The sequence below is a fragment of the Gossypium raimondii genome, chromosome 1 (assembly GCF_025698545.1).
Source record: "Gossypium raimondii isolate GPD5lz chromosome 1, ASM2569854v1, whole genome shotgun sequence".
In the NCBI taxonomy this organism is placed as follows: domain Eukaryota; kingdom Viridiplantae; phylum Streptophyta; class Magnoliopsida; order Malvales; family Malvaceae; genus Gossypium; species Gossypium raimondii.
This window is the reverse complement of record NC_068565.1, coordinates 49,515,192-49,541,537: the sequence shown is the minus strand read 5'-3', so window position 1 is coordinate 49,541,537 and position 26,346 is coordinate 49,515,192. Positions and strand designations below refer to the sequence as shown.

The 26,346-nt window shown below is 34.1% G+C and overlaps 2 protein-coding genes and 1 non-coding gene across 4 annotated transcripts in view; all 3 read right to left on the bottom strand.

Moving 5' to 3' along the window:
• The window catches only part of LOC105787105 (short chain aldehyde dehydrogenase 1-like), a 28,185-nt gene extending 8,175 nt beyond the window's left edge, over positions 1 to 20,010 (bottom strand). The window contains exons 1-3 of the mRNA XM_052635271.1: positions 19,982 to 20,010; positions 19,192 to 19,299; positions 18,153 to 18,154 (exon numbers count right to left, since the gene is read on the bottom strand). Coding sequence (XP_052491231.1) covers positions 18,153 to 18,154; positions 19,192 to 19,299; positions 19,982 to 20,010 — 139 coding nt within the window. The remainder of the gene's footprint in view (positions 1 to 18,152; positions 18,155 to 19,191; positions 19,300 to 19,981) is intronic.
• The window catches only part of LOC105786313 (short chain aldehyde dehydrogenase 1), a 37,403-nt gene extending 14,036 nt beyond the window's left edge, over positions 1 to 23,367 (bottom strand). The window contains exons 1-2 of one of the 2 annotated variants that reach the window (XM_052635270.1): positions 23,204 to 23,367; positions 21,535 to 22,480 (exon numbers count right to left, since the gene is read on the bottom strand). In XM_052635270.1, the coding sequence (XP_052491230.1) occupies positions 21,685 to 22,480; positions 23,204 to 23,232 (825 nt within the window). In that variant the 5' untranslated portion in view covers positions 23,233 to 23,367 and the 3' untranslated portion in view covers positions 21,535 to 21,684. Of the gene's footprint in view, positions 1 to 21,534; positions 22,481 to 23,203 lie in introns of those variants that run through there. The other variant, XM_052635269.1, reaches the window with a different exon arrangement.
• Positions 13,349 to 13,455, bottom strand: LOC128033161 (small nucleolar RNA R71). Its single transcript, XR_008189497.1, has one exon. It is a non-coding gene; the product is annotated as a small nucleolar RNA R71 (small nucleolar RNA).
• Positions 23,368 to 26,346: the final 2,979 nt, after the last annotated feature.

Here is a 26,346-nt window from a genome sequence, read left to right as displayed (position 1 = left end):
CTATAGGTTATATGATGAATATGTATATATTGATTTTGTATTGGTTATTTAGGTACGATTCTAAATGGTGACTAATGACTATGTTTTAGGTATGTTTCGTTGGTTATATATATAGTTATAAGTGACATGTTGATGTTTGTATTAGGTTATGAAATAGTATGTTTAGCTTAATATTGAATGGTGGAATTGGTATGTTTAGTATTTAGTTAAAGGCATGAAATTATACTAAAGGATGTCTTAATGTATGCTCGGTTTATGAGATGAATCATGTTTGATTATAATTTAGGTATTCGAATGACATGTAATTGATGGTCACATGGTTCGAACTTTGTATTTATGAAACACGTGCACTATAATTTTGATGATTGTTGGTTGGTTAGCAATTTGATTAGATAAATGATATTGATATAGTTGAATATTGAAGCATGATTCGTATATGTGAAATGACTAGAAAAGTATGATTGATTTTGGTTGACTATGTGATTCAAATATACGAATTTGACTTGTAAAAAAAATTTTGTAAAGGAGATTATATTACTTTGTGCTTGAATTGTATTGAATAACTACTCTGAACTGTGTTTTGATCGGAATGCTTTGTAACCCTAATTTGGCAACAGATTCAAGTTAGGGGTGTTACATTTGATTGGTATCAGAGTTACGATTTAGTCGGTTGTAGGAGTAATGGAGCGCGCGTGATTCTAGCTATACATGCCATATATATAAACTACGATAGTGTGATGATTCCTGACAATTAAAATGTGTTTTTGTATAGTAAATGGATCCTGATCGAGCTGTAGTTGATGATGTGGAAAGTAATGCGCCCGCTCTTGCTCAAGGGGCACACAAATCCTTCTTCCATATGATGAACGAATGGTTCACATAGTATATCTAGACAAACCCGGTTGCTCAACAACCTCTACCCCCACCTAATCTTCCCCAAATACCTGTGATACCTCAAGTTACTGATCTAACATGATTAAATAAGCCTCCAGTTGACAAAATTAGAAAATATGGGGTCAAAGAGTTCAGGGCTACTGTTGATGATAATACCGAGCGAGGTAAATTCTGGCTTGATAATACGATTCGGGTGTTCGATAAATTATCTTGTACTCCTGATGAATGTATCAAATGTGTTGTATCTTTGTTAAGGGACACTGTATATCACTGGTGGAATACACTAGTATCAGTGGTTCCAAAAGAATGGGTTACCTGGGAGTTCTTTCAGACTGAATTCTGAAAGAAATATATCAATCAGAGATTCATAGATCAAAAACGCGAAGAATTCCTTGAGTTAAAACAAGGTGGCATGATAGTGACAGAATGTGAGTGGGAATTTATGAGACTTAGCAGATATGCCCAGGAATGTGTTTCGACTGAAGCTATAATGTGTAAAATATTTGAAGATGGTTTGAATGAAGACATTAAGCTTTTAGTCGGGATTCTGGAAATAACAGAGTTTCTGGTACACATTGAGCGAGCATACAAAGCTGAGGAACTTGGGAAAGAGAAAAGAAAAGCTGACTTTGAAGCTAGAGATTCAGGAAAAAGAACATCAAGTAAGTCATTTCAGTTGGCATCAAAGAAGTTCTGAGATGATTTTAGCCATTCAAAGGCTACTGTGGGTTATTATAGACGAGATCGAGATAGACCACCTGTGAGTTCGAAAGTTACTTCAGTAGCTAGTGTTGGAAATGTCAGACTAAATCAACATGAGTGCAAACATTATGGTAAACGACATCCCGATAAATGTAGATTAAGTGATCGAGCTTGTTTCAAATGTGGATACAGTGTAGAATAGAAGGTCGAGTAACACTGCAACTAGAAGTAGACCACCCAGAAACGTGAGTAATGTAAGTGGCAGTCAAAGGGGAACGAAAGACACTACTGTTAGATCTGAAGCTCGCGCACCTGCCAGAGCTTATGCTATTTGCGCTCGCGAAAAAGCCTTGTCTCCAGATGTTATTATCGGTACTTTTACTCTTTATTATACTGCTGTAATCGCATTGATAGATACAGGATCAATTCATTCCTATATATGCATAAATTAAGTATCCAGTAAGACTTTTCCTAAAGAGTTTACTGAATTTGTGATTAGAGTATCAAACCCCTTAGGCAAGTGTGTTTCAGTAGATAAAGTGTGCAAAAACTATCTATTGATGATTCGAGATTTTTGCTTTTTGGCTGATCTGATGTTGTTACCAGTTAATGAATTTGATATAATTTTGGGTATGGATTGGCTAACGTTGCATGATGCAATTGTGAACTGCAAATGAAAGACAACCAATTTGAAATGTCAGAATAATGAAATTCAGAATAATGAGATTATCTGGATTGAGTCAGATAATCTGAATGGGTTGCCGGCTGTGATTTCGTCACTAAAATCTTAGAGTTATGTGAGAAAAGGCTATGAAACTTACTTTGCTTATGTTCTTGATATAAAAGTAACTGAAAAGAAGATTGAATCTGTGCCAGTTGTGTGTGAGAATCCAAATGTATTTCCTAAAGAGCTACTGGGATTACCAAGGATTCGAGAGGTTGAATTTGGTATTGAATTAGTGCTGAGAACTACTCCGATATCAATAGCTCCATATAGAATAGCTCCGATCGAGTTAAAAGAATTGAAATCTCAGTTGCAAGAGTTGACCGATAGAGGATTTGCAAGACCGAGTTTCTCTCCCTAGGGTGCTCCAGTATTATTTGTGAAAGAGGAAGATGGAACAATGAGAATGTGTATTGATTATAGACAGCTTAATAAAGTGACAATCAAGAATAAATATCCTTTGCAACGAATAGACGATTTGTTTGATCAGGTAAAAGTGGCTATAGTGTTTTCTAAGACAGATTTGAGATCGGGTTATTATCAGCTGCGAGTTAAAGACTCAGATGTGCCGTAAACTACTTTCCGAATGAGGTACGGGCATTATGAGTTTCCAGTTATGCCTTTCAGACTAACGAATGTACCTACTATTTTTATGGACCTAATGAATCAGATCTTCAGACCATATTTGGATATATTTGCTATTATGTTTGTAGCTGTCATCTTGATCTATTCCCATGATGAATCTGAGCATATTGAACATCTGAGAATAGTGCTACAGACTTTGCGAGATAAACAACTATTTGCAAATTTTAGTAAATGTGAGTTTTTGTTATGAGACGTTGGTTTTCTGGGGCATATTGTGTCAGCAGAGGGTATTCGAGTCAATCTGAGTAAGATTTCGGCAATATTGGATTGAAAGCCTTCAAAAAATGTATCCAAAGTCTGAAGCTTTCTGGGACTCACCAATTATTACAGACGATTTGTAAAAGATTTCTCAATGATTGCAACTCCGTTGATGAGACTACTTCAGAAAGATGTTAAGTTTGAGTGGTCGGACAAGTGCCAAAAAAGTTTTGATCAGCTAAAAGCTCTTTTGACTGAAGCTCTAGTGTTAGTACAACCAGAATCGAGTAAAGAATTCGTAATCTATAGTGATGCATCGTTGAATGGTTTGGGTTGTGTTTTGATGTAGGAAGGCAAAGTCATAGCTTATGCCTTGAGACAATTAAAGCAGCATGAAAGAATTACCCGACACACGATTTGGAATTAGCAGCTATCGTGTTCGCGTTAAAGATTTGGCGTCACTATCTGTTCGATGAGAAATGTCATGTTTATTCTGATCACAAGAGCTTAAAATGTTTGATGACTCAGAAAGATCTAAATCTACGATTCTAACACCCCAAACCTGGCCTAAACGTTATGGCCGAACCTGGCGATGTCACATTGTAACACCCCTTACCCGTATTAGACGCCGGAATAGGGTACGAGGCATTACCAAAACACATACATTTATAAATGTATTACACTTAGTTATAAAATTTCATACAGATTAAAACTTTCAAATTATTGTCTTCGAATCACTAATTAAGGCTTACGAGGCCCAATATGTACTCATTCGATCCAAGCCTTATAGCTACCACCATTGTAATATATTAAATATTCAATATCTCGTAACGATTCGCTAATCTATCCCATATACTTTCACACAGATTAATTCACAATTCACAATTCACAAGTCTTATCATTTTAAAGCTTATAAGACACATGTACATATCTATACTAACTCGTATGAGTCTCATACTCATTCATATGCTCAATAAATCCGTTAAATCATTTCAACATCAAAGAATCCACATAATGTCAGAAACAATACTAATAACAATCATAAATCTTTTCATATTAATTCCATGTATCATTTATTGAACTTCAATTAACATTTCATAAATAGGTAATTCACTAATACATCTTGCCATATACAATATCCAATTGGTTGAATCACTTAATTGAATTCAACTTCAACAATCACAATAAATCTATCACTTGAATATGAGTCCATGTAACACTTACCAACTTTGTCAAATTAGTGAACGTGTTACGGAATTGAGTACTTATTTTCTCGATCCCATAGTCCAACTATGGTCTTACATGTAATCACATAACATATACCGATGCCATAGCCCAGATATGGTCTTACACGAAATTAGATATCACTTATTGTCAAGGTCCATCCATGGTATTTTCCGTCAATTCGTCTTTATCACTGAACGAAAGTACTCAACCCTGCGTTCTACTCAATTTGAGCTTTCATTCCAATTTATCTATCTTTCTCAACAATCATAATTCAACCATGAATATATATATATAGAATAATGCATTATGTCATGCATAATACTAACAAATAATTGTTTGGTTTCAGCCATATGAATTTAAAATTCAATTCATAATAACTAATTGAAATGAAACATTATGTCATTTCTAATTCAACATTTATCAAATATAATTGGGCATATGACCAATTTATATACAAATCATTCATATATTTTATTTTTCCTCCTCCTCCTCTCCATTTCACATCCTTAATGTACATACCACTCTTATAAATAACATTTTCTATAATTTTACTATTCACTCACATGTATGTTCAAAGTTGTCTATCCGTGTTAGAGTCACTAAATTATTTTTATCTGAGATACAGAGCTCCAAATTAAGCTCTGTTAATTTTCTATGAAACTAGATTCACATATATTCTTACCATAAAATTTTGAGACTCATTCAGGGTTCTAAACATATAAATTTTAGCCCGTAATTATTTTTGTACAATTTTTAACAATTTTCCAAAGTCAAAATAGGGGATTCCAAAGTCATTCTGACCCTATCTCACTGAACTTAAAATATTTCAAAATATATAAGTCTTTTGCTTTCTATTTCTTTTATGTAAAAATAGACTCATTAATATTTCATTTAATATCTTATTCACTCTCTAATTCGATTTCCACCATTTTTGGTGATTTTTCAAAGTCATACAACTGTTTCTATCTAAAACTATTTTGTTGCTAATTCTACTATTTCATAATTTCACTTTTTCACTTTCGATCACTATTCAATTCAATTCCACACATATATTCATCATTAAATTACACTTAATCGTTACATGATCTCATGTATTTTTACTTAGTCAATTTCCCGTTGAACACTTGGAATATACACGGATATGTAGAGAATTAGCACATAAGTGCTACACTGATATGTAGTCGAAGCTACCACTGATACGTAGCGGTAGCTACCACTGAAATGTATCCGAAGCTACCACTGATGTGTAGCCGTATCTACCACTGAAATATATCCAAAGCTACCACTAGTATGTAGCCGTAGCTACCACTGAAATGTAGCTGAAGCTACCACTGATCAATAACACTGGAAATGTCCACAGGCCTACTGACACAAGCTGTCAGGTGTCTGCAACACATGCTAGATCACCCAGCACTCGGGACTCACTGTAACACTCTAACACTAGTTTCTAGTGACATGTCACTTATATCCACTTCTATTCCTAAGTTCAACTGGGAATTTACACCTAACACTTTATTTTAAACACTTTATCACTTGAATAATTCATGACCAATTTTCCTTCCACATTCAATATTAATTCACATATCAAATATAATTTCACAATTTATAAAATATATTGCTATTATTTACACGTAACTTACTTTGGTGCAACAATATAAAAATTTAGCAATTTAGTCTTTAATCTTTTCTTTTCTCCGATCAAGGTCGATTCCACTTCTTTCTTGATCTATAATAACACATTTGACTTATTTAATACTCACATTTATCAAAACAGGCATTGACTCAAATGGCAAATTACAATTTTGCCCCTAAACTTTTGCATATTTACACTTTTGCCCTAAAGCTCGTAAATTAAACTTCATCCCTTATTCTTATGTATTATGGCATGTTGAAATTTTTCCCTTCTATGGCAACATCAAATTCCCACTCTAACACTTACTTATGAACCTTAGGTATTTTTTATCGATTATATCGTTTTACTCATTTTCACTTAAAATCACTTAGAAAAAGTTGTTAACATGATTTCAAGCTTCATATTCTACCATAAAACATAAAATTAAACACATTTCACCTATGGGTATTTTTCCAAATATAAACCCTTGGTTAAATTATTGCTAGAATAAGCTAAATCAAGTTACTAGGACTCCAAAAACGTAAAGAACATTAAAAACGGGGCTTGGAATCACTTACTATGGAGCTTGGAAGCTTGAAAATCCTGAATATGGCTTCCCCCCTTGTGAAATTCGGCCAAAGATTGAAGATGGACAAATTTTTGGCTATTTTGGCCTTTTTAATTCTTTTAATTACTAAATCACCAAAATGCCCCCAACTTAAAAATATCCTATTTCACTTATCTCATGTCCATTTTTGTCCAACAAGTTAACCAATGGTCTAATTTCCATTTAAGGACCTATAATTTAAAATTTCATAACAATTGGACACTTTTAACATGTAGAACTCACATTTTGCACTTTTTACAATTTAGTCATTTTTTTCTAAATTGAGTGCCTAAATGTGGAAATTCTCGAATGAAATTTTCAAAAAATCATTCCATGAAATCGTAGACCATAAAAATATAATAAAAATAATTTTTTTCCTCGTCAGATTTGTGGTCCCGAAACCACTGTTTCGACTAGGCCCAAAATTGAGCTGTTATAACGATAGCGAAGATGGTTGGAATTGTTAAAAGATTACGAGCTAGTGATTGACTACCATCCAGGAAAGGAAAATGTTGTTGCTGATGCTTTATGTCAGAAATCTTTGTTTGCTCTACGTGCAACGAATACTCAGTTGGCTCTATCTGATGACGGCTCGATTATAGCTAAGTTGAAAGCAAGACCGTTATTTATGCAGCAGATTTGCAAAGCTTAGAAAGTTGTTAATGAATTGTTAGCAAAACGGGATCAATGTGATTTGAATTATGATTCAGAGTTTCGAGTTGATGTTAATGATTGTTTAAGATTCAGAAGCCGAATATGTGTATCGAGAAATTCAGAGTTGATTCAGATGATTTTAAATGAAGCTCATTATAGTGGTTTTTTTGTTCATCCGGGAAGCACGAAAATGTATAACGATCGAAAACAGCTTTATTAGTGGTGTGGTATGAAACATGACATCTTAGAGTTTGTTTCTAAATGTTTGATTTGCCAGCAAGTTAAAGCTGAGCATCAGGTACCGTCTGGTTTATTACAGCTGATTATGATTCCCGAGTGCAAATGGGATAGAGTGACTATGGATTTTGTGTCGGGATTGCCCCTATCTCTGAGAAAGAAAGATGCGATCTAGGTTATAGTTGACAGATTGACGAAATCAGCTCATTTCATTCCAGTACAACGTACTATTCGCTTGACAAGTTAGTTGAGTTGTATATTCCCGAGGTTGTGAGATTGCACGGAGTACCTATTTCTATTATTTCAGATAGAGATCCGAGGTTCACATCGTGGTTTTAGAAGAAACTGCAAGATGTACTAGGTATAAAGCTACACTTTAATATCGCTTTTCACCCACAGATGGATGGACAATCCGAGCGAGTTATTCAGATACTTGAGGATATGTTACGATGTTGCGTTCTTGAGTTTGAAGGTACGTGGGAAAAGTATTTGCCGTTGATTGAATTTGCATATAATAACTGCATTTAATTGAGTATTAAAATAGCACCTTATGAAGCTTTATACAGTCACAAATGCCGAACACCTTTGTACTGGTCTGAACTTAGTGAGAATAAGATTCACGGGGTCGATTTGATAAAAGAGACTGAACAGAAAATGAAAGTGATTTGTGATAGTCTGAAAGCAATGTCAGGTCGTCAGAAATCATACGCAGACTTGAAATGAAAAGATATTGAGTTTCAGATTGGAGATCAAGTGTTTTTGAAAGTATCCCCGTGGAAGAAAATACTTAGACTTAGCAAAAAAGGCAAGTTAAGTTTGAGATTTATCAAGCCGTATGAAATTATCGAGCGTATCGGGCCGATTGCTTATAGATTATTGTTGCCACCTGAATTAGAAAACATTCATAATTTATTTCATGTAACGATGCTTCGACGATATCGATTCGATCCCTCACATGTGATTTCCCCATCTGAGATTAAGATTCAATTTGATACGACATACGAAGAAAAACCAATCCGAGTTTTAGATCGCAAGGTTAAAGAACTGAGAAATATGAAAATTTCATTAGTGAAAGTCTTATGGCATCGACACGGGGTTGAAGAAGCTATGTGGGAGCCTGAGGATGCTATGAGAGATCAATATTCAAACCTATTCACTGGTAAGATTTTTGGGGACGAAAATCCATAAGGGGGAGAGTTGTAACAGCCCGATTTTAGCTAAATCAGAATAGTGGTTTTAGAACCACAAATATGAGGTTGTAAAATTTATTTTATTATTATTTTAATATTTACAGCATGATATTAGAGTTGTGTGAAATTTTCATAAAGAAATTTTATCGTTTAAGTGTTTAATTCGGTAAAAATGACTAAATCGCGTAAAGCGTAAAAGTTGTGTTCTATAAGCTAAAGGTATCAAATAGCTATAGAACTTAATAGTGGAGGTCCTTATGTAGTAAATATCCCATTTATGAGACAGTGGATGATAGTGGAGTGACAATTGGTGTTATTATTAATGTTTTTAAAGGGTAAAAGGGTAAATAGGTAATTAAGTTAATAATAAATAAAACAAAGCCAAATACCATCATCTTCCATCCATTTACAACCGAAAATAGGGTTTAAAATAGCCATTGAAGAGCTGGACATTCTTCCATGGTGTTGCTCAAATAGGTACGGTTTTAACTCTGTTTTTAATGATTTCTACGTTTTTGTGATCGTTGCAGCTAGAACTAGTTAGCCCGTGTCTTCGATTTAAAAACTGTTAAAGATTTTGATAGTTCCCATTGAGGATTTTATATGGTCTTTGATGTTTAATGATGAAATATGAATATTTTATGTTAGCTTTTAATATTTTATAAAGTGATTTTTGATGAAAATCCAAATTAGGGATTTATTTGTGAAATTTGTAAATTGAGGGGTTGAAATGTGAAATAAATGGAATTAATGGGATGCTAGGGACCTAGGGAAGATTCAGCCAAGCATGGGTTTAATGAAATTATGTGTATTTTGTGTTGTTTTAAAATAGGGACTAAATTGAGAAAATGTGAAATTTTAGGGGCTAAAGTACAAAATGTCAATTTATGTGTTTTTGGATGAAACTAAATGGATATGAAATTAAATAAGTTAAATTTGAATTGATTTAGATCAAGAAAGAAATCAGAGTTAGATCAGGGAAAGTTGAAAGTTGTCGAATAGTCGTTTCGATCCGTTCATTTCTGAATGAGGTAAGTTCATAAGTAAATAAATGTTCTTAAATTCAATTGTATATACAAATATATATATATATGTTGCTAAATTGAACTGGGCATGGGATAACCTGTTTCGAGCTTGAATTGATTGAATTACAACGTCCGAAAGCTCCGTATGAACCATAGGAATAGTACAAGATACGTATGTTATGATGTTAGGACTTTCAAGGAGTGATTTCGTGTAAGACCATGTTTGGGACATTGGCATCGATATGAGATTACGTGTAAGACCATGTCTGGGACATTGGCATCGATATGTGATAACATCTAAGACCATATCTGGGATATGACATTGTACGTGATATATGTGTTTCCGAGTATCCTTAACGATTTCGAATGGTTTAACGGGAAATGTTAAAACGAGTCCGAATGTGAAATTAAGCTAAATGATTTAGGTACATATGAGGTTTATATGTTCATTGAAAAAAAAAGGTAAGTGAAGTTACTTAATGTGGTAATTTGGATTATATGAGAAAAATGATTGTATATGTGTATGAGATTAGTTAAATTTGACCTATTCCGAATTGAATTATATATGTTCTTGTGATGAGTTATTTGCTTATGACTTACTAAGCTTTCAAAGCTTACTTTGTGCATTTTTTTCTATTTTATAGATATATAAAGCTAGCTCGAGTTCGGGGATCGTCAAGGAACATCGTCACACTATCGATCGCTATTTCGGTACTTTAAGAGTTTGTACCTTTGACGTATGACATTATAGGCTAATTTTGATATGGTTCATTTTGATCTGTATATATATAGCCATGCGAAAATGGCTTGATAATGATGCTAATGTTCGTGTATATTAGGCCATGTAATTAGCTCATTTCGGAAGTATTTTATATGGTATATCTTGTGTGGTGCATGGTAATATAATTTGGTTTGAGTAATGAGGTAAATGATGGATGTATTTTTTTTTTACTTATGGTGTAAGTTCCTATAGGTTATATGATGAATATGTATATATTGATTGTGTATTGGTTATTTAGGTACGATTCTAAATGGTGACAAATGACTATGTTTTAGGTATGTTTCGTTGGTTATATATATATAGTTATAAGTGACATGTTGATGTTTGTATTAGGTTATGAAATAGTATGTTTAGCTTAATATTGAATGGTGGAATTTGTATGTTTAGTATTTAGTTAAAGGCATGAAATTATACTAAAGGATGTCTTAATGTATGCTCGGTTTATGAGATGAATTATGTTTGATTATGATTTAGGTATTCGAATGCCACCTAGGGCAATTCAGCAGCGTAGGGGCTGTGGATTGGCTAGGGTTGGTAATGGTGTGGGCCGCAGATAGAGAGCACCGGGCAGAAGTGCTAACCAAGCTGGGTTTGGGGTGTTACATGAGTGATCTCCGCCAAGCTTTCAATCCAATGAGCCTTCGAATTACTATAGAACAGGGGAAAATAAAGCAGAGTAAGCATGAAATTCTTCGTAAGTTTGTATAATATGGTAATTAACTTACTACTCATTTAACTTCAATATAAACATACAACGCACATTCAATCAACTTGATCACGAGCCCTAACACATATCCTTAACACCCTTGTTCGTCATATATTTCATATAAATATCAAGAAACATGTATGGCCTCAACAATAATTAGATTTCCATGTACATATACTTTCCACATCATGTATTCATATAACATATACAAATCATATCCTTGTATTTCAAGTACATTTTCATAATAATTCGTCTTGAGTTCAGATTATTCCATGTCGGATCTTTGCCCATTAAATCATTTGAAATGTTAGTGTCACACGAGTAATACACTCAAGGTGTACAAATCTATAATCATGGATGAACATATTCATCAAACAAATTCCATGTTCATATATTATCATCTTGTATTTCCGTATATCATGTATCATCATTTTCATGTATTTCAGGCAGATACGTGTATTAATTCATTTCATGTTCATATTTTTTCATGTCAGGATTTTTGCCCGTTGAATCATTGAAAACATTGATGGATAAATAGGGAGTACACTCGAAGTGTACAAATCAAAAATCAGCCAATTCCTATTCAGGAGTGCTCTTTAAAGCACATAATCGGGAAATCCTCTCTCAAGCCATATAACAAGAAACTCACAAAGAGCCATTAATTGGGAAGCTCACAAAGAGCCTATAAGGAAGCTTATCCAGGCTATATAACAGAAAGCTCATAAGAGCCATAATCAGGAAGTTCACAAAGAACTTTTAATCAGGAAGCTCACGAAGAGCCTTTAATCAGGAGCTCTGGATAGCCATATATCAGGAAGTTCTACAGAGCCATATTAGGATGCTCATAAAGAGCTGTATTTGTGCTCTCAATATGCAGGATCACAACCGATCATATAACAAGACGCTCACAAAGAGCTACGGTGGTCCGCAACACATGCAAGATCACTACCGATCAGAATGCTCGCAGGAACCATATAATGGGAAGCCTGAGAGGGCTGATAACGGGATGCTCGTAGAAGTTGTGGTGTGTCCGCAACACATGCAGGACCACAACCAATTAGGAAATCATGTATCCATCGAATTCCATTATTCAAACGGGATTTAATATTTAACAGGCTTTGTCGGATATGTAACCAATTTCATATATTTGGCATTTATACAATTCACATACACAACATTTAATTCAAGCATATAAATATACACAATTTAGTTACACGAACTTACCTTGACAAATGTTCGTGTACATAAAATCTACTAATCTGACATTTTCCACTTTCCTCATTCTAACTTCAAATTTGGTCTATCTGAATTTATATGAATAAATTTAACACTAACTCATGTTCATTTCAATTCAATTTACATCTTAGGCAAAATGATAACTTTTAATTAATGACGATTTCATCCCTAGGCTCGAAAAATGAAATTCATGCAATTTAATCCTTATTCCAAGCCTAGCTGATTTTTACATGTAAAATTTACAGCCCATGTATTTCATAAAATTCAAAATTTTTCCATGAATTTTACATCTTTTCAATTTAGTCCCTAAATCATAATTTCATCAAAATTCCCTTTACAAAAGTTGTTTATCTATCAACAACCTTTCATTTTCTACCATAAAACTTCATAATTCATCTATGTTCATCCATGGAAAAACCTTATTACTTTGATAAATTTGCAAATTAATCCCCGAGATAGCTAGATTAATCTATTACGATCTCGGAAATATAAAAGTCATTAAAAACGGGCAAGAATACTTACCTAATCAAGCAAAATAAGTTGGCTTGAGCTTAGGTTTCCATGGCTAAGGTTTCCATGCTTTTAATTTGGGAAAGATGATATAAATGATGATATTTTTATTTTTTATCATTTATCATCTTTTATTATTTCACTTTCCAATTTCATCCTTTTCTTTATTTTATTTTCCATAGATGAATCATCATCCTTACCGCTAAGCATTTTTAATGGTCTATTTTCCATATAAGGACCTCAAATTTTGAATTCCATCGCTATTTAATCCTTTCATCTATTAGAACTCAACATTTGCACTTTGTGCAATTTGGTCCTTTATAAAATTAAACATGTAATCGGTAAAATTTATTTACGAAATTTTTATACGACATTACTATCATACTATAGACCATAAAGTAATATAAAAATAATATTTCTTTCGAAACCAAATTTGTGGTTAGAGACCCTATATGATGCATGGGAGAGGTATAAGGACTTATTGAGACGGTGCCCTCACCATGGGTTACCTCTATGGCTACAGGTTCAAACCTTCTACAACGGTTTGAATCCCTCAAATAGGCAATTGATCGATGTAGCAGCCAGTGGAACTTTGAACAACAAAACACCTGAAGCAGCTTATGAATTTCTAGAGGAGATGGCACTAAATAATTATCAGTAGCAAGTCATGAGGACGAAGCTGATGAAAGCAACCAGTGTTTTTCATTTAGATGCAGTCACCGTGTTATCAAATCAGGTAGAACAATTGAATAAGAAAGTTGATGGTTTATATGTTTCTATGCAGGTACATCTGGTGATGCAATGTGATACAAATGGAGGAGGAATGAATAATCTAGAATATTTACCTTACGGTCCTAGTACAAAGAACAAACAAATTAACTATATGGGTAATAATTCTAGCCCTTAAAATAACCGTTATAGTAACACCTATAATGCAGGTTGGAAGAACCATCCCAAATTCTCTTAGGTGCTCAAGGAAATTAGAAAGCACAACCCCCTCTAGGCTTCCAACAACAACCTTACCAGCAAAAGAAAAAGCCAAATCTCGAGGAGATATTGACGAAGTTTATCTCGGTGTCAAAAACCCGCTTTCAAAACACTGAAGTAGCATTTAAAAATTAGCAAGCGCCAATTCAAAGAATCAAGAATCAAATCGGTCAACTTGCTAAACTGATTTCTGAAAGACTATAAGGTAGTTTTCCTAGTAATACTGAAACTAACCCTAGGGAGCAACTTCATGCAATTACTATTCGAGATGAAGAAGGGTTAGTTGAATATGAAACAGAACCAAGGCAATAAATGGTGGTAAGTAACGGTAAGTTTGAGGTAACTAGAATGAGCAAAAATTGGTTGGTAAAGAATATAAACCTCGAGTTCCATATCCTAATGCGACAAAGAAAGACCACACAACTGAACAATTGGGTAAATTTCTTAAATTTCTGAAAAACTTACATATTAACTTACTGTTTATTGAAGCTCTTTCGCAGATGCCCAATTCCATTAAATTTTTAAATGAGCTTTTGTTGAACTAAAGGAAGTTAGATGATTCGTCGCATGTGGAGCTAAATGCAGTTTGCTCGGCCATTTTGCAAAATAAACTACCCAACAAATTGAAAGATCCAGGGAGTTTTACTATTCCTTGTTTAATTGGTAGTTTGAATATTAATAATGCTTTGGCTGATTTAGGGGCGGGTATTAATGTCATGCCCTATAGAATGTTTAAGCAATTAGGTCTTGGGAAACCCAAACAAACTAGGATGAGTATTCGATTAGCAGATAGAACCATTAGATTTCCAGGGGTATTATTGAAGATGCTCTTGTAAAATTTGATAAATTCATATTCCCAGTTGATTTTGTTGTTTTAGACATGGATAAGGATAGTGACTTACCTTTGATTCTAGGTCTACCATTTCTAGCAACTGCTAGAACTATAATTGATGCTAGTACAAGTGAGTTAATACTTCGTGTAGGTGACGAAAAGATTACTCTCCAAGCTCGTGATTCTATTAAGACATCTAATAATCGAGATGATTTTACAAGTTCTGTTAATATGAGTAACCATGTAGCTCAACCTTCGTTGCAGGAAACCCCTCGAAAAATGCAATGGAGCCATGTTCCAGTCCATATGATAGAAACAGAATGGTTTACAATGAACGAATGTTACAAATAAATCAATGAACTAGATGAATGACAAACACCTTTCAAGAAGAAACTGAGCAAACATGATGAAGAGCAAAAATGACGCCCTGACAAGCATGTGGATGGAACGAACCAATTTAAGGTTGGGGGCAAGGTACTGCTAGATAAAACGAATCCTCAAATTGCCACTTTGGGTATTGATGCAAACAAACCAAATCCTTTTACGGTACTGAATGTCTTCCTATATGGTATAGTCGAGGTAACTCATTCTGAATTTAGCACATCTAAGGTAAATAATACTTAACTTAAACCTTATTTTGATAATAGAATTGATAGCAAGAAAAATGAGTTTCGACTCCACGAACCATCGTAACCGTACAAGTACGAGGTAAGTCGAGCTTAGACTTCTTGGGAGGCAACCCGAGTGTTAACACTGCTAACTTTCTTAATTTTATTTCATATCTTTAAAATTAATTAATTTTCAAAAAAAAAGTTTTTGACCCACACATCCTGGGCACACAGGCGCGTCCTAGGCCAAGTGTATTGTAAGGGGTTCGACAGTGACTTACACAGCCTGGCAACATGGTCGTGTGACCCACACGGCCTGGACACAAGGGCGTGTCCTTGGCCATGTGGACCTTGGGACTTAATTTTTCAAAAAAAAATTGACAATTACATGGCCGTGTGAAACCTGGAGTTAATTTTTTTAAATTTTTTGAGGTTAGAGAGTTACACGGCCGTTTACGAGACATTACTGAGCCACACGGATGTGGGAGAAGTGAAGGAGGTTGTACACGACCATGCGACATGATCGTGTGTGCCACACGGCCTAGACACACAAGCATGTCCAAGGCCATATGAAGACTGGGCCTATGTTTTTAAAATATCTACAGGCTAAAAAGAACCACATGGACGTGTGGCATGGTAGTGTGGCCCAACACGGGCCTCACACAACCATGTCACCTATTTAACCCTAAAACCCTAAATTTTTTATTTCACTTTCATCCGTTAACCCTAATCGCTGCCATCTAACCTCCTTCTAACTCCGGCCACCCCCGCGCAACCTCCTTCCTTGGCCTTTTCTCCCTCGACCACCTTTTTAGCCGTCCCTCCCACTTTCATCCCCCATTCCGACAGCTATCTTCCTTCTGTCAACAGCCCCCACACCCTGTCACCCCTTCCCTTCTCCCTTTCTTCCCTTCGTCGCCATCGACCCTTCTCAAGCTCGACCCCATTCCCACACCACCGTCTCCACTTTTCCTCTAACCTTGCCAAACCCACCCCGAGCCCTTATCTTTTTCCTTCCCCTCTTCCCTCGACGAACCCTCAAGCCCCCATTCCCTTGCAGTATCCCCCTTTCGTACTCCACCATCCACACCTCTTGCCCTCCAGTCAGAACCACCACCATTCCCACCGTCAGTTGCACTTTTTTACCCTATTATTATTTATTATTTTATTTTTATTCTGTGATTTTATTATTCTCTTTTCTTTAATTTTAATTAATTATTTATTTATTTTATTTTCCTGTTCAATGTTCTCATTTCTATTTATTTATTATTATCTTTATTTATTCTCTTTAGTAATTTTATTCTTAGTTGTTTTAATATTAGCTTCTAATTTTTATTTCTACTAGATTTGATTACTGCTTATATTATTAATCTTCTTATTACTTATTTTATTACTATGAGTTTATTTTCTTCTTCTTTTTAGTCTCTTCTATAATTATATTATTCTTCTTCTTTTTCTTTCCCTTACTCTTATCTTCTTCCTGCTTATTTTATTCATCGATTGGATTCTAGTGTTTAGCTAGGCGTTTGATCTTATACTTTTTTATTGGATTCGACTTTCACCTTATCCCTATTTGAATTATTCCAATACTTCAATCCATGCCTTTACATTGAATACTGGAGTCGTTTTTGGTGATCTTTTATTGCAGGACACCATGATGAGCACACGTAGCAAGTCTAAAGTTACCATCCCTGTTTTGAAAAAGTGTAAGACCCAAACACACGCAGCAAGTCCAAAGTTGTTGTCCATGTTTCGAAAAAGCGGAAGACCCTTGGCACGACCTCCTCATCAAGTGCCTCTGCCGAGGCCCGCCACCATTAAAATCTGATTTTCAGCGAGCCTCCAAGAGGACTTCTTTCAGCTACTTCAACTACGACCACTCTGCTTAAGCCGATGTATTGATTAGGCCGCTTTGGAGCAGGTCCAGTTAGTTGATCATGTTCGAGCCTTTATTACTATAACCCCGTGAGACTGAATTTTCTCCATCATTGAGCCCACATACATGGAGCTAACTTTAGAGTTCTGCTCGACAATCACTCTACAGCATGTCATGACGACTCATAATGAGTCGGGCACTATCACTTTTTGACTCGGTGGCCTGGTGCACCATATGAGTGTCCCTCAATTCGGCGCTGCTTTGGGACTATCGACTGAGGAGTTTATGAGTGCTGAGAACTTCCTCCTTCTACATTGGCACATTCAATACTCACCATCTAGTTGTTGGGTAGATCTTACGGTGAGTACGACACCTTAGACGCGAGTCACTCGAAGGCAACTTCTCTCCCTCCGGTTTTACGGTATATTCATGCCCTTTTAGTTCATACTTTGACTGGTAGGAGAGAGAGAGCACTGGAGCTATCAGTACCACCGATGCATATTTTTTATGGAGCATGGCCACCGGGCATATTTTTTATTTAACCTACTTCATCGCCCTCGCCTTCCGCCATCAGACAGACCGCAACAGGAAGGGTCCTATTTGTTTACGCCTTTATGTAACTCGACTCGCTCGAAATTTCGGTCTCCCCGACACACCAGAGTAGTCCTCCACACTTACACTCACCGACCAGATGTCTCCACAGGGACTATCGAGCATGACCCATATGAGGATGATCGAGCAGCTTCGTGAAGTAGATCCTCCTCAGTATTGATTATTTCATTCTGACTCTCAAAATGAACCCGAGGACTTCACTGATGATGTCCCTTTCCATCACGAGGACCCACCTCATCTTCCACCTTCTAATTACCATAATGTTTCTTCTACTGCTACATTAGTGGACCTCTTTGAGCGGTTCACTCACTTTGAGCAGCACTACTTTTAAAGGTTCGATAGCATTGTCGCGACACTGCAGTAGATCTGTTAACACCTCCATGTCCCTTCTTCGGCACCGACGACTCACCCTATTGATGCCTTCGATGATGAGGATCATTGATTTTATTTATGTTTATTTTATTATTAGTTTGCTCAGAATCATGCACTACATCTACATTTGTCTATAATTCCGCTTTTCACCATTCTGGCAATTTCATTCAATATTTAGGGCAGTTTCAGTTTTCTCCCTCTCTTATGATATTCTGTTTATACTGTGATTATATCTGTTTGTACATTGAGGACAATGTACATCTTAAGTGTGGGGAGGTTATTTATATAATTATTAGAAAATCCCTGAATTATGTCTTGTATTTTAGTAATTTTCTCATACTTTCATTAGAATGAATTTTTATCGATTTAGAATTTTGTTTGATGTGTTTTAGATTAATTTGTCAATAATTATGTATTGGTTGATTTAAACTTTAAAACATTGGAGAATCAAGCATGATAAGTTATTTTTCAGTAATTAAAATTTTTAGGATGTTTCCCTAAATTGAAATACTACCTTGAAGTTAGAGATTTGCAAGATTGACATCAAAAACCATGATTTTTTGTGAGATTTTGAGCCTTTAGAGCATACATTTTTTGCTCAGTTTTTTTTATTGTTTATGAGTGTGTCAATTTGATTTGTTATTCTAGAACTTGCTTCGATTATGCATATCGAGACCACACCTTTGATTTGATATACTGAGATGATAAAGGCACTTAGGTTTTAACCCACTTATCCCATAAAAAGCCTACCTACATAATTAACCCTTAGTGAACCCCGTTGAGCCTAACACATCATTTCTTAAATTACCCATTAATGTTAACCCATAATTCATTTTTTGTTCATTGAGATTTTTTCCATTTTATTGACCCCCTTTTTGTCGAGATTTGATTGAAACAAATAAACAGAGTTTAACTGGAAAATTATTTTTCAAATTTGACTGAAATAGGAGTTATACTCAACATCAGCAATCAGAACCTTGGCTCCATTTTTGACAAATAGTTTGGATGTACACTCTCCTAAGCCACTGGCACCACCAGTTATCAATGCCACCTTGCCATCCAGCCTGTACAAAATAAAGAAGAAACAAGGTTTAGATACTATTTGATAGGTAAAAGTGCTTGTAAGGTCCCTCAATTATATGAACCATATCAAAATAGTTCCTCTATTATTGAATAGATAAACTTAGCCCCTATATTATTGTTTGATTCCTTGTAATAGTATATAGACTAATTTGATCCATTTAACAATAGAAGGATTAATCTGATCTAACCTCTATAATAGAATGATGTAGTACATTCACCAAATTCTATATCATCTTTTAAATACATGAAAATACTTAACGAAATTTTTGTTAGACTTTTTCACTTTGAAAACACATTGGTAAGCCTATTCTAAACTCTATCATGTTTAAGACAAGTAGGTTCTTTTTACGAAATACAACATATTGATTTTAATGTTTTGTATTGAATTCATTTAGGTCTGTCAAATTTGATCTTAATGTAAAAATTCGATTCGAATAATCTAAATTTAAATTCGATCAAATCAAACTTGTTCTTAAAAGTCAACAATTCAGATCTATTCAACTTGAACCTGAATATAACTCGAATAAAAATTAATTTAAATAAAAATTATTTAAATATGAAATGACTCAAACTTAAAATATAGAGATAGGTAACTTAATACGACCTAAATTGTGATGAATTGAAATATCTAAAATGACTTTTTGGAATCTTAGGATTTAGTACCTCTTGGTTATGGAAGAATCGGAGCTCATTGTACTCGTGATGAAAATAGACCCTCCCCTCCCCTTTCCTTTTTCTTTTGATTTCAATGATTGGGATGCTGTGTTTTCTCTTTATAACTTCAGGGTGTGACATTGTTCGTAAAATTCAACAATGGTATCGACCTTATTTGAACACTATCATTACTTTCTAATATATCTTTTAGAATATTATATTTAATGTCCCAATAATCTTGCACCCAAAAAATCGGAACTCTTCCATTTTTAAGGCTTTCACGTCTACAAATACGGCAACACATTTCCCATGACTTTTGCTTGGACTTATATATTTAGAAAATAGAAAGTAATATTTTTTATTTTATATGTATTATGATTATCCAATTATTTGATTAAATCAGATGTAATAATTAACACAAATTCAATAACAAATACTTTAATATCAAAATCAAATAATATACCTATGACATTTTGTATATAAAATAAATATTTTTATTTTACATGTATTTAAGAAACTCATGAACATTGAACCCTATGTGATGGTCTAATGGTTAAGGATGTTCACCACCCCAAGTGTAGCTTAGGTTCAAGTTGCACTAGTCGTGTTGATTGTTTGGATTTTGTTCTATTATTGTAATTCTAAAAATAAAAATAAAAAACTCACGAACACTAAGTTATGCTCATGCCATTTTTTTTAAATATAAAAACATGAACACTATGTATGTCTTTGGTTGGTAAATGGGAGTCTCCACATGAATTGTATCTATTAATGAGCAATTGTAAAATTGATAATTTACAAGTTGATTAAGAAAATAAAATTTTTGAAGGTAATGAATGTCTTAATTATATTAAGATCTAATATGCAAATAAGATAAAATAAAACGTAATAAATGTTTAGAAGCAATTCACAAGATTTAACAATAATAATATGAATAAGCTAGAACAATTATAACTCTTGGTTTAATTCATTCACAATCACGCTTTAACAAATGTTCTGACAATTTCTTGGATGTCTGTTATATAAGGATATCTAGTTAGCATGCTTTTACGTTTTTGCTTCTGTTTTTTTCTTCTTCCTTGTGTTCTTTTGCTAAACCTTTAGAAATTTCTAAGTTGGAATCGTTAACAAAGAGTTTCCAGTATCTACCTAACGTCATTGTTAGTACTAATTTACTGGTAATTTTTGGTAAACCCTTAGATTATTATCAAAGGAATTTATGTATTTAAAGTAACGCATGCATAGGTTTTAGAATTGTTAGTTAGGAAGGAAACTTCCTGATTGTGTTTTGCATGTAACCTATTCATGCATGCATGTTAATTTTCTGTAGTTTAATGACCTGATAGATATAATTGTCTCTCTTGTTACCTCGAGAAGCTAATGATGGTCCAAGCAACAAGGGCAAATGATTTGCTGAGTAGATTATTGTATTAGACTTTTTGGTGAGTTCCTTCTTACTTCCTTGTGTTATAAAATCATTTACCTGTATAAAATATGTAAGACAAGCGTTCCCTCTCAATGATGTAGTGTGTAGATCTGGTTATGGTGGTACTAAACCAAAGTTGTCAGTAAATAGTGCCTGGATTAGAAGATGAACTTAATTTGGTCATTTGAACAACAAAACAAATAGTATTGATCAAATCCGACCATACAATTTATTACAAGTGAAATTTAAGAAAACATTCAAAGAGTAAAGCTGAGGACTTGTTGGTTTATTCAGAAAGTGCTGCGAATCCCATCTTCCATGATTGATTGTTAACACTATACGCTCCATCGACTGGTAAATTAACACCACTGATAAATTTAGCCTCATCACTTGCCAAATAGAGTGCTGCATGCGCAAAATCTTCAGGCTCCAATACGGTGCCTTTCAACACGGCTGAAACCGCAACCATCTCCTCTCCTTTCTTCTTATCGACATTCCCAATTGCTTTTTGTAACATTGGGGTCACAATTCCATTAGGCGAAATGCAGTTAACTCTAATTCCATGCTCACCTAACTCCACGCTCAAGCTCTTCGTCAACCCTGCTACGGCATGCTTTGATGCCTTGTATGCATGGGGGAGACCGAAGGAGATTTTTGAAGCAAGACTTGCTGTGAAGAGTATGCAACCTTTCTTAGCCGGAACCATGACCCTGGCAGCATACTTGGCACCCAAGAAACCACCCAATACATTGACATCGAACACTCTCTTGAAGTCCTCAGTACCGGCATGTGTCACTCTTACCTCATTGTCACCAGGAATGCCTGCATTGTTGAACATGATATCGAGCTTTCCGTACTTGGAGACAGCCAAGTTTACGGCATTTTCGATGTCGGATTCGCATGTTACATCACAGTGGACATAGCTAATGTTTTCAGTGCCAAGCTCTTGGCAAACGGAGTGGCCCAGTTCGTCTTGAATATCAGCGATCAGAACCTTGGCTCCGTTTTTGACAAATAGTTTGACTGTACACTCTCCTAAGCCACTGGCACCACCAGTTATCAATGCCACCTTGCCATCCAGCCTATACCAAATAAAGAAGAAACAAGGTTGAGATACTATTTGATAGGTAAAAGTGCTTGTAAGGTCCCTCAATTATAGGAACCATATCAAATTAGCTAGTACCTCTATTATTGAATAGATGAACTTAGCCCCTATATTATTGTTTGTTTCCTTTTAAGTTTGATCCATTTAATAATAGAAAGAATAATTTGATCTAACCTCTATAATAGAAGGACGTAGTAGGTACATTCACCCAATTCAATATTATCTTTTAAAAGATTGATTACATCAACATACTTAACTAAACTTTTGGTTCAACTTTTTCACTTTGAACACACATTGGTAAGCCTAGCCTATTGTAAACACTATCATGTTTAAGATAAGTAGGTCCTTTTTGACAAAAATACAGCATATTGATTTTAATGTTTTGTATTGGATTCGATTATATCAGTCAAATTTGATTCTAATCTAAATATTCGATTCAAATAATCTAAATTGAAACCAGATTAAATTAAACTTATTCTTAAAAGTTAACAACTCAAATCTATTCAACTTGAACTTGAATATGAGTTGAATATAAAATTAACGTGAATAAAAATGATTCAAATATGAAATGACTCAAACTTAAAATATAGAGATAATTAACCTAGCACGACCTAAAGTGGGATGATTCTCAAAAATTCACCTACTTTATGGAATTGAAATATCTAAAATATGACTTTTTGGAATCATAGGATTTAGTTACCTCTTGGTTATTGAAGAATCGGAGCTCATTGTCTTTGTGAAGAAAATAGACCCTTCCTTTCCTTTTTGTTTTGATTTCAATGATTGGGATGCTGTGTTTTCTCGTTGTTATTCTGCTCTGTATAACTTCAGAGAGTGCGACATTTTTCTTAATACTCAACAATGGCAACAACCTTTTTTGAACGCTTTCATTAAAATATATTAAAATAATTGAACTCCAACCATCTTGCGTCCAAAATAATTGAACTCCATTGTTAAGGCTTTAACGTACAAGAAACATTTCCCATGAGTTTTGCTTGGACTTATAAATTTAGAAAATAGAAAGTAATATTTTTTTATTCCATATGTATCATGATTATCAAATTATTTGATTAAACAAGATACCGTAATTAACACAAATTCAATAGTAAATACCTTACTATCAAAATCAAATAATATACCTATCACATTTCATATATATATAATAAATATTTTCATTTTACATGTATTTAAAAAACTCAAGAACACTACGTTATGCTCATGCCCCTTGTTTTTAAGTACGAAAACATGAACACTACGTATGTCTTTGGTTGGTAAATGCGATATGTTAGCTCCCTATAGATTCGTGATAAAATGTGCAAGTATACACAGTCGTTATTAAGTAATAAGTGAGTAAAAAAAGTATCGTCTCTATAGGGACTGTATCTATTAATCTACAATTGTAAAATTAATAATTGACAAGCTGGTTAAGAAAATAAAATATTTGAAGATGATGGATGTCCTAATTAAATTAACAACTAATATACAAATGAGATAAAATAAAATGCAATGAATGTTTAGCATCAATCCACAAGATTTAACAACAATAATATGAATAAGTTAGAACAATTACAACTCTTAGTTTTATTTATTCACAGTCATGCTTTAACAAATGTTCCGGAAAAATTTCATGGCAACTCGATTATTTATTAATTGGAATCTAAAATCATAAGCTCTTTTGAGATATTATATTTATCACTTGGAAAACGTGCATATTTCTATGTCAACATTTAATTAAGGATTCCTTAGAATTTATGTGAAGTAACAGGGACGGGTCTGCATTTGAAATAGTTTAATCATATAAATCTAAAGTTATGCAAGGTAATAGTGTTATTTTGGAATTATTACGAACTTTTAATTTGTTCTTGTTTAGATATAAATTAAGCATACATCTTCCAAGTATTGTATCCATTAATCACCATCCATTCAGATTAAGCAATTAATTTTAATGCAGCCAAACATATTTTAATATATGAACAACATAAATGATTTTATTTAGAAGCATAAATAGTTGAGGCAAACAACATCATAAAGATGATTTGAACAAATTGAATCACGAAATTGCAACCATCCTAGCTGAAACAATTTAAGTCATTATCATTAATGAAAAAGCAATCAAATAATTTGCAAACATGTTTATAAACTAATAATAATTTAAAGAGAAAGGAAGAAGAAACTCTGAGATGAATTCGGTGATCTCCTGAGAATTATCCGTGGTGGCTTCCTCCGATTTTCATCGTTGCTCCAATGCAAATTACTCTTCAAGATGGCCAACCAAGAGAGCTTTTCTCTCAAGAACTAGTTACTAGGGGAACTCTCAAAGTGAGAATGAGAAAATTGAAAGGAAATGGAAGCCTTTAGGCATGGAAGAGAAAGGAGAGTGAAGTGAATGGGTTGAATGAATGAATGATGAGTTAAGTAGTGATTGAGAGTGACGTTTATACATGAGGGAAGGATTGAGAGTTTGCTAAAAATAACATGAACATCCCTTAAAAGTCTCTCAGGCCGGCCATATTTCATGGAAAGATGGGTTGATTATATCATGATTCTAGCTTGATCTTTGCTTGATTAAAAGCATGGGTTGTATAACATCTATAGGATATGACCAGGGTTGATTTGTGATTTTTTTTAAACATGTAAGGACCCCTAATTAATTGTTCCAAAGTTGGTTGGGCTGCTCTACCAAGTCATTTTCGAATTTGAGTTTCTTTCCCCCTTAATGGACGGTTTGGGCTTCAATGTGAAAGGCAGACTTATTCTTTTCAACAACTCACTTCCAAGCTAGGTTAGAATGAATTCTTTGAGTCCAATGCCTTAGCTTTGTCGTCCCATGCTGATTGATACTTAGCTTGTAACATCCTGATTTTGGGGCTAGATGGAACAGTGGTTTCGGGACTACAAATCCGACAAGAAAAAAATTATTTTAAAATTATAACATGGGTTGCATTATGATAGGAAGGTTGCATGAAAATACTGATATGGTAAAATAAGGAAATAAAGTGATAAAAAGGGTAATTGAGTTATGTCAACATTGGAAAGTATATTATGACATATTAATCCAAGAAAGGATTAAATTGCAAAAGTGAGAAAAGTTTTATTACCCAAGAGTAAATACTCAAAAATTGAGGGGCTAAAGTGTAAATATGAAAAAGTTGAAGGACCATAGTGTAAATATTTTAAGGGTGGAATAATCTAGAAACTAAGGAAGATGGATGAATTGGGACCAAATTGAATAGATGAAGGAATTATGAGGGACTAAATTATAATTTTACCAAATTAAGTGATGACTCAATGATGGAATTTTAAAAGAACATAAAGGGGAAAATGGTCAATTAGAAGAGAGAGAAATCTAGAAGGCAATGAAGATGTTGGTGATATTTTAGATTAATTAATTAATTATTAATTTATTAATATTTTATTTGATTTTAAATGATATTTTATTATTTTATTATTAATTTATTTAGTATATATATATGTGGAAAGAAATATGAAAAACCAACCATTCCACCATCTTTCCATGCATTTCAAGTTAGAAGGGAAGGGAAGAAAGAAAATCTTGCTTCCTTTACAATTTAGTCCTTTTACCAAAAATTTATCATTTTCACCTAGAAATCAAAAGATTTTCCATATCCATCAAGAGAGAAAGATAACAAGGAGACTATGGGGAGCTAGAATATCAAGTTAGATTCAAGAAATAGAAGCTGGAGGAGAGAGAAAATCAAGTTAAAGATTGAAATCAATAGCACAAGGTAAGAACATCAAGATTTTTATGTACTTTTGAGTTTGATATTATTGAAAATAGCATGGAAAAGATGTTATAGTAGAGTTTTCTTATATAAAGTCTTA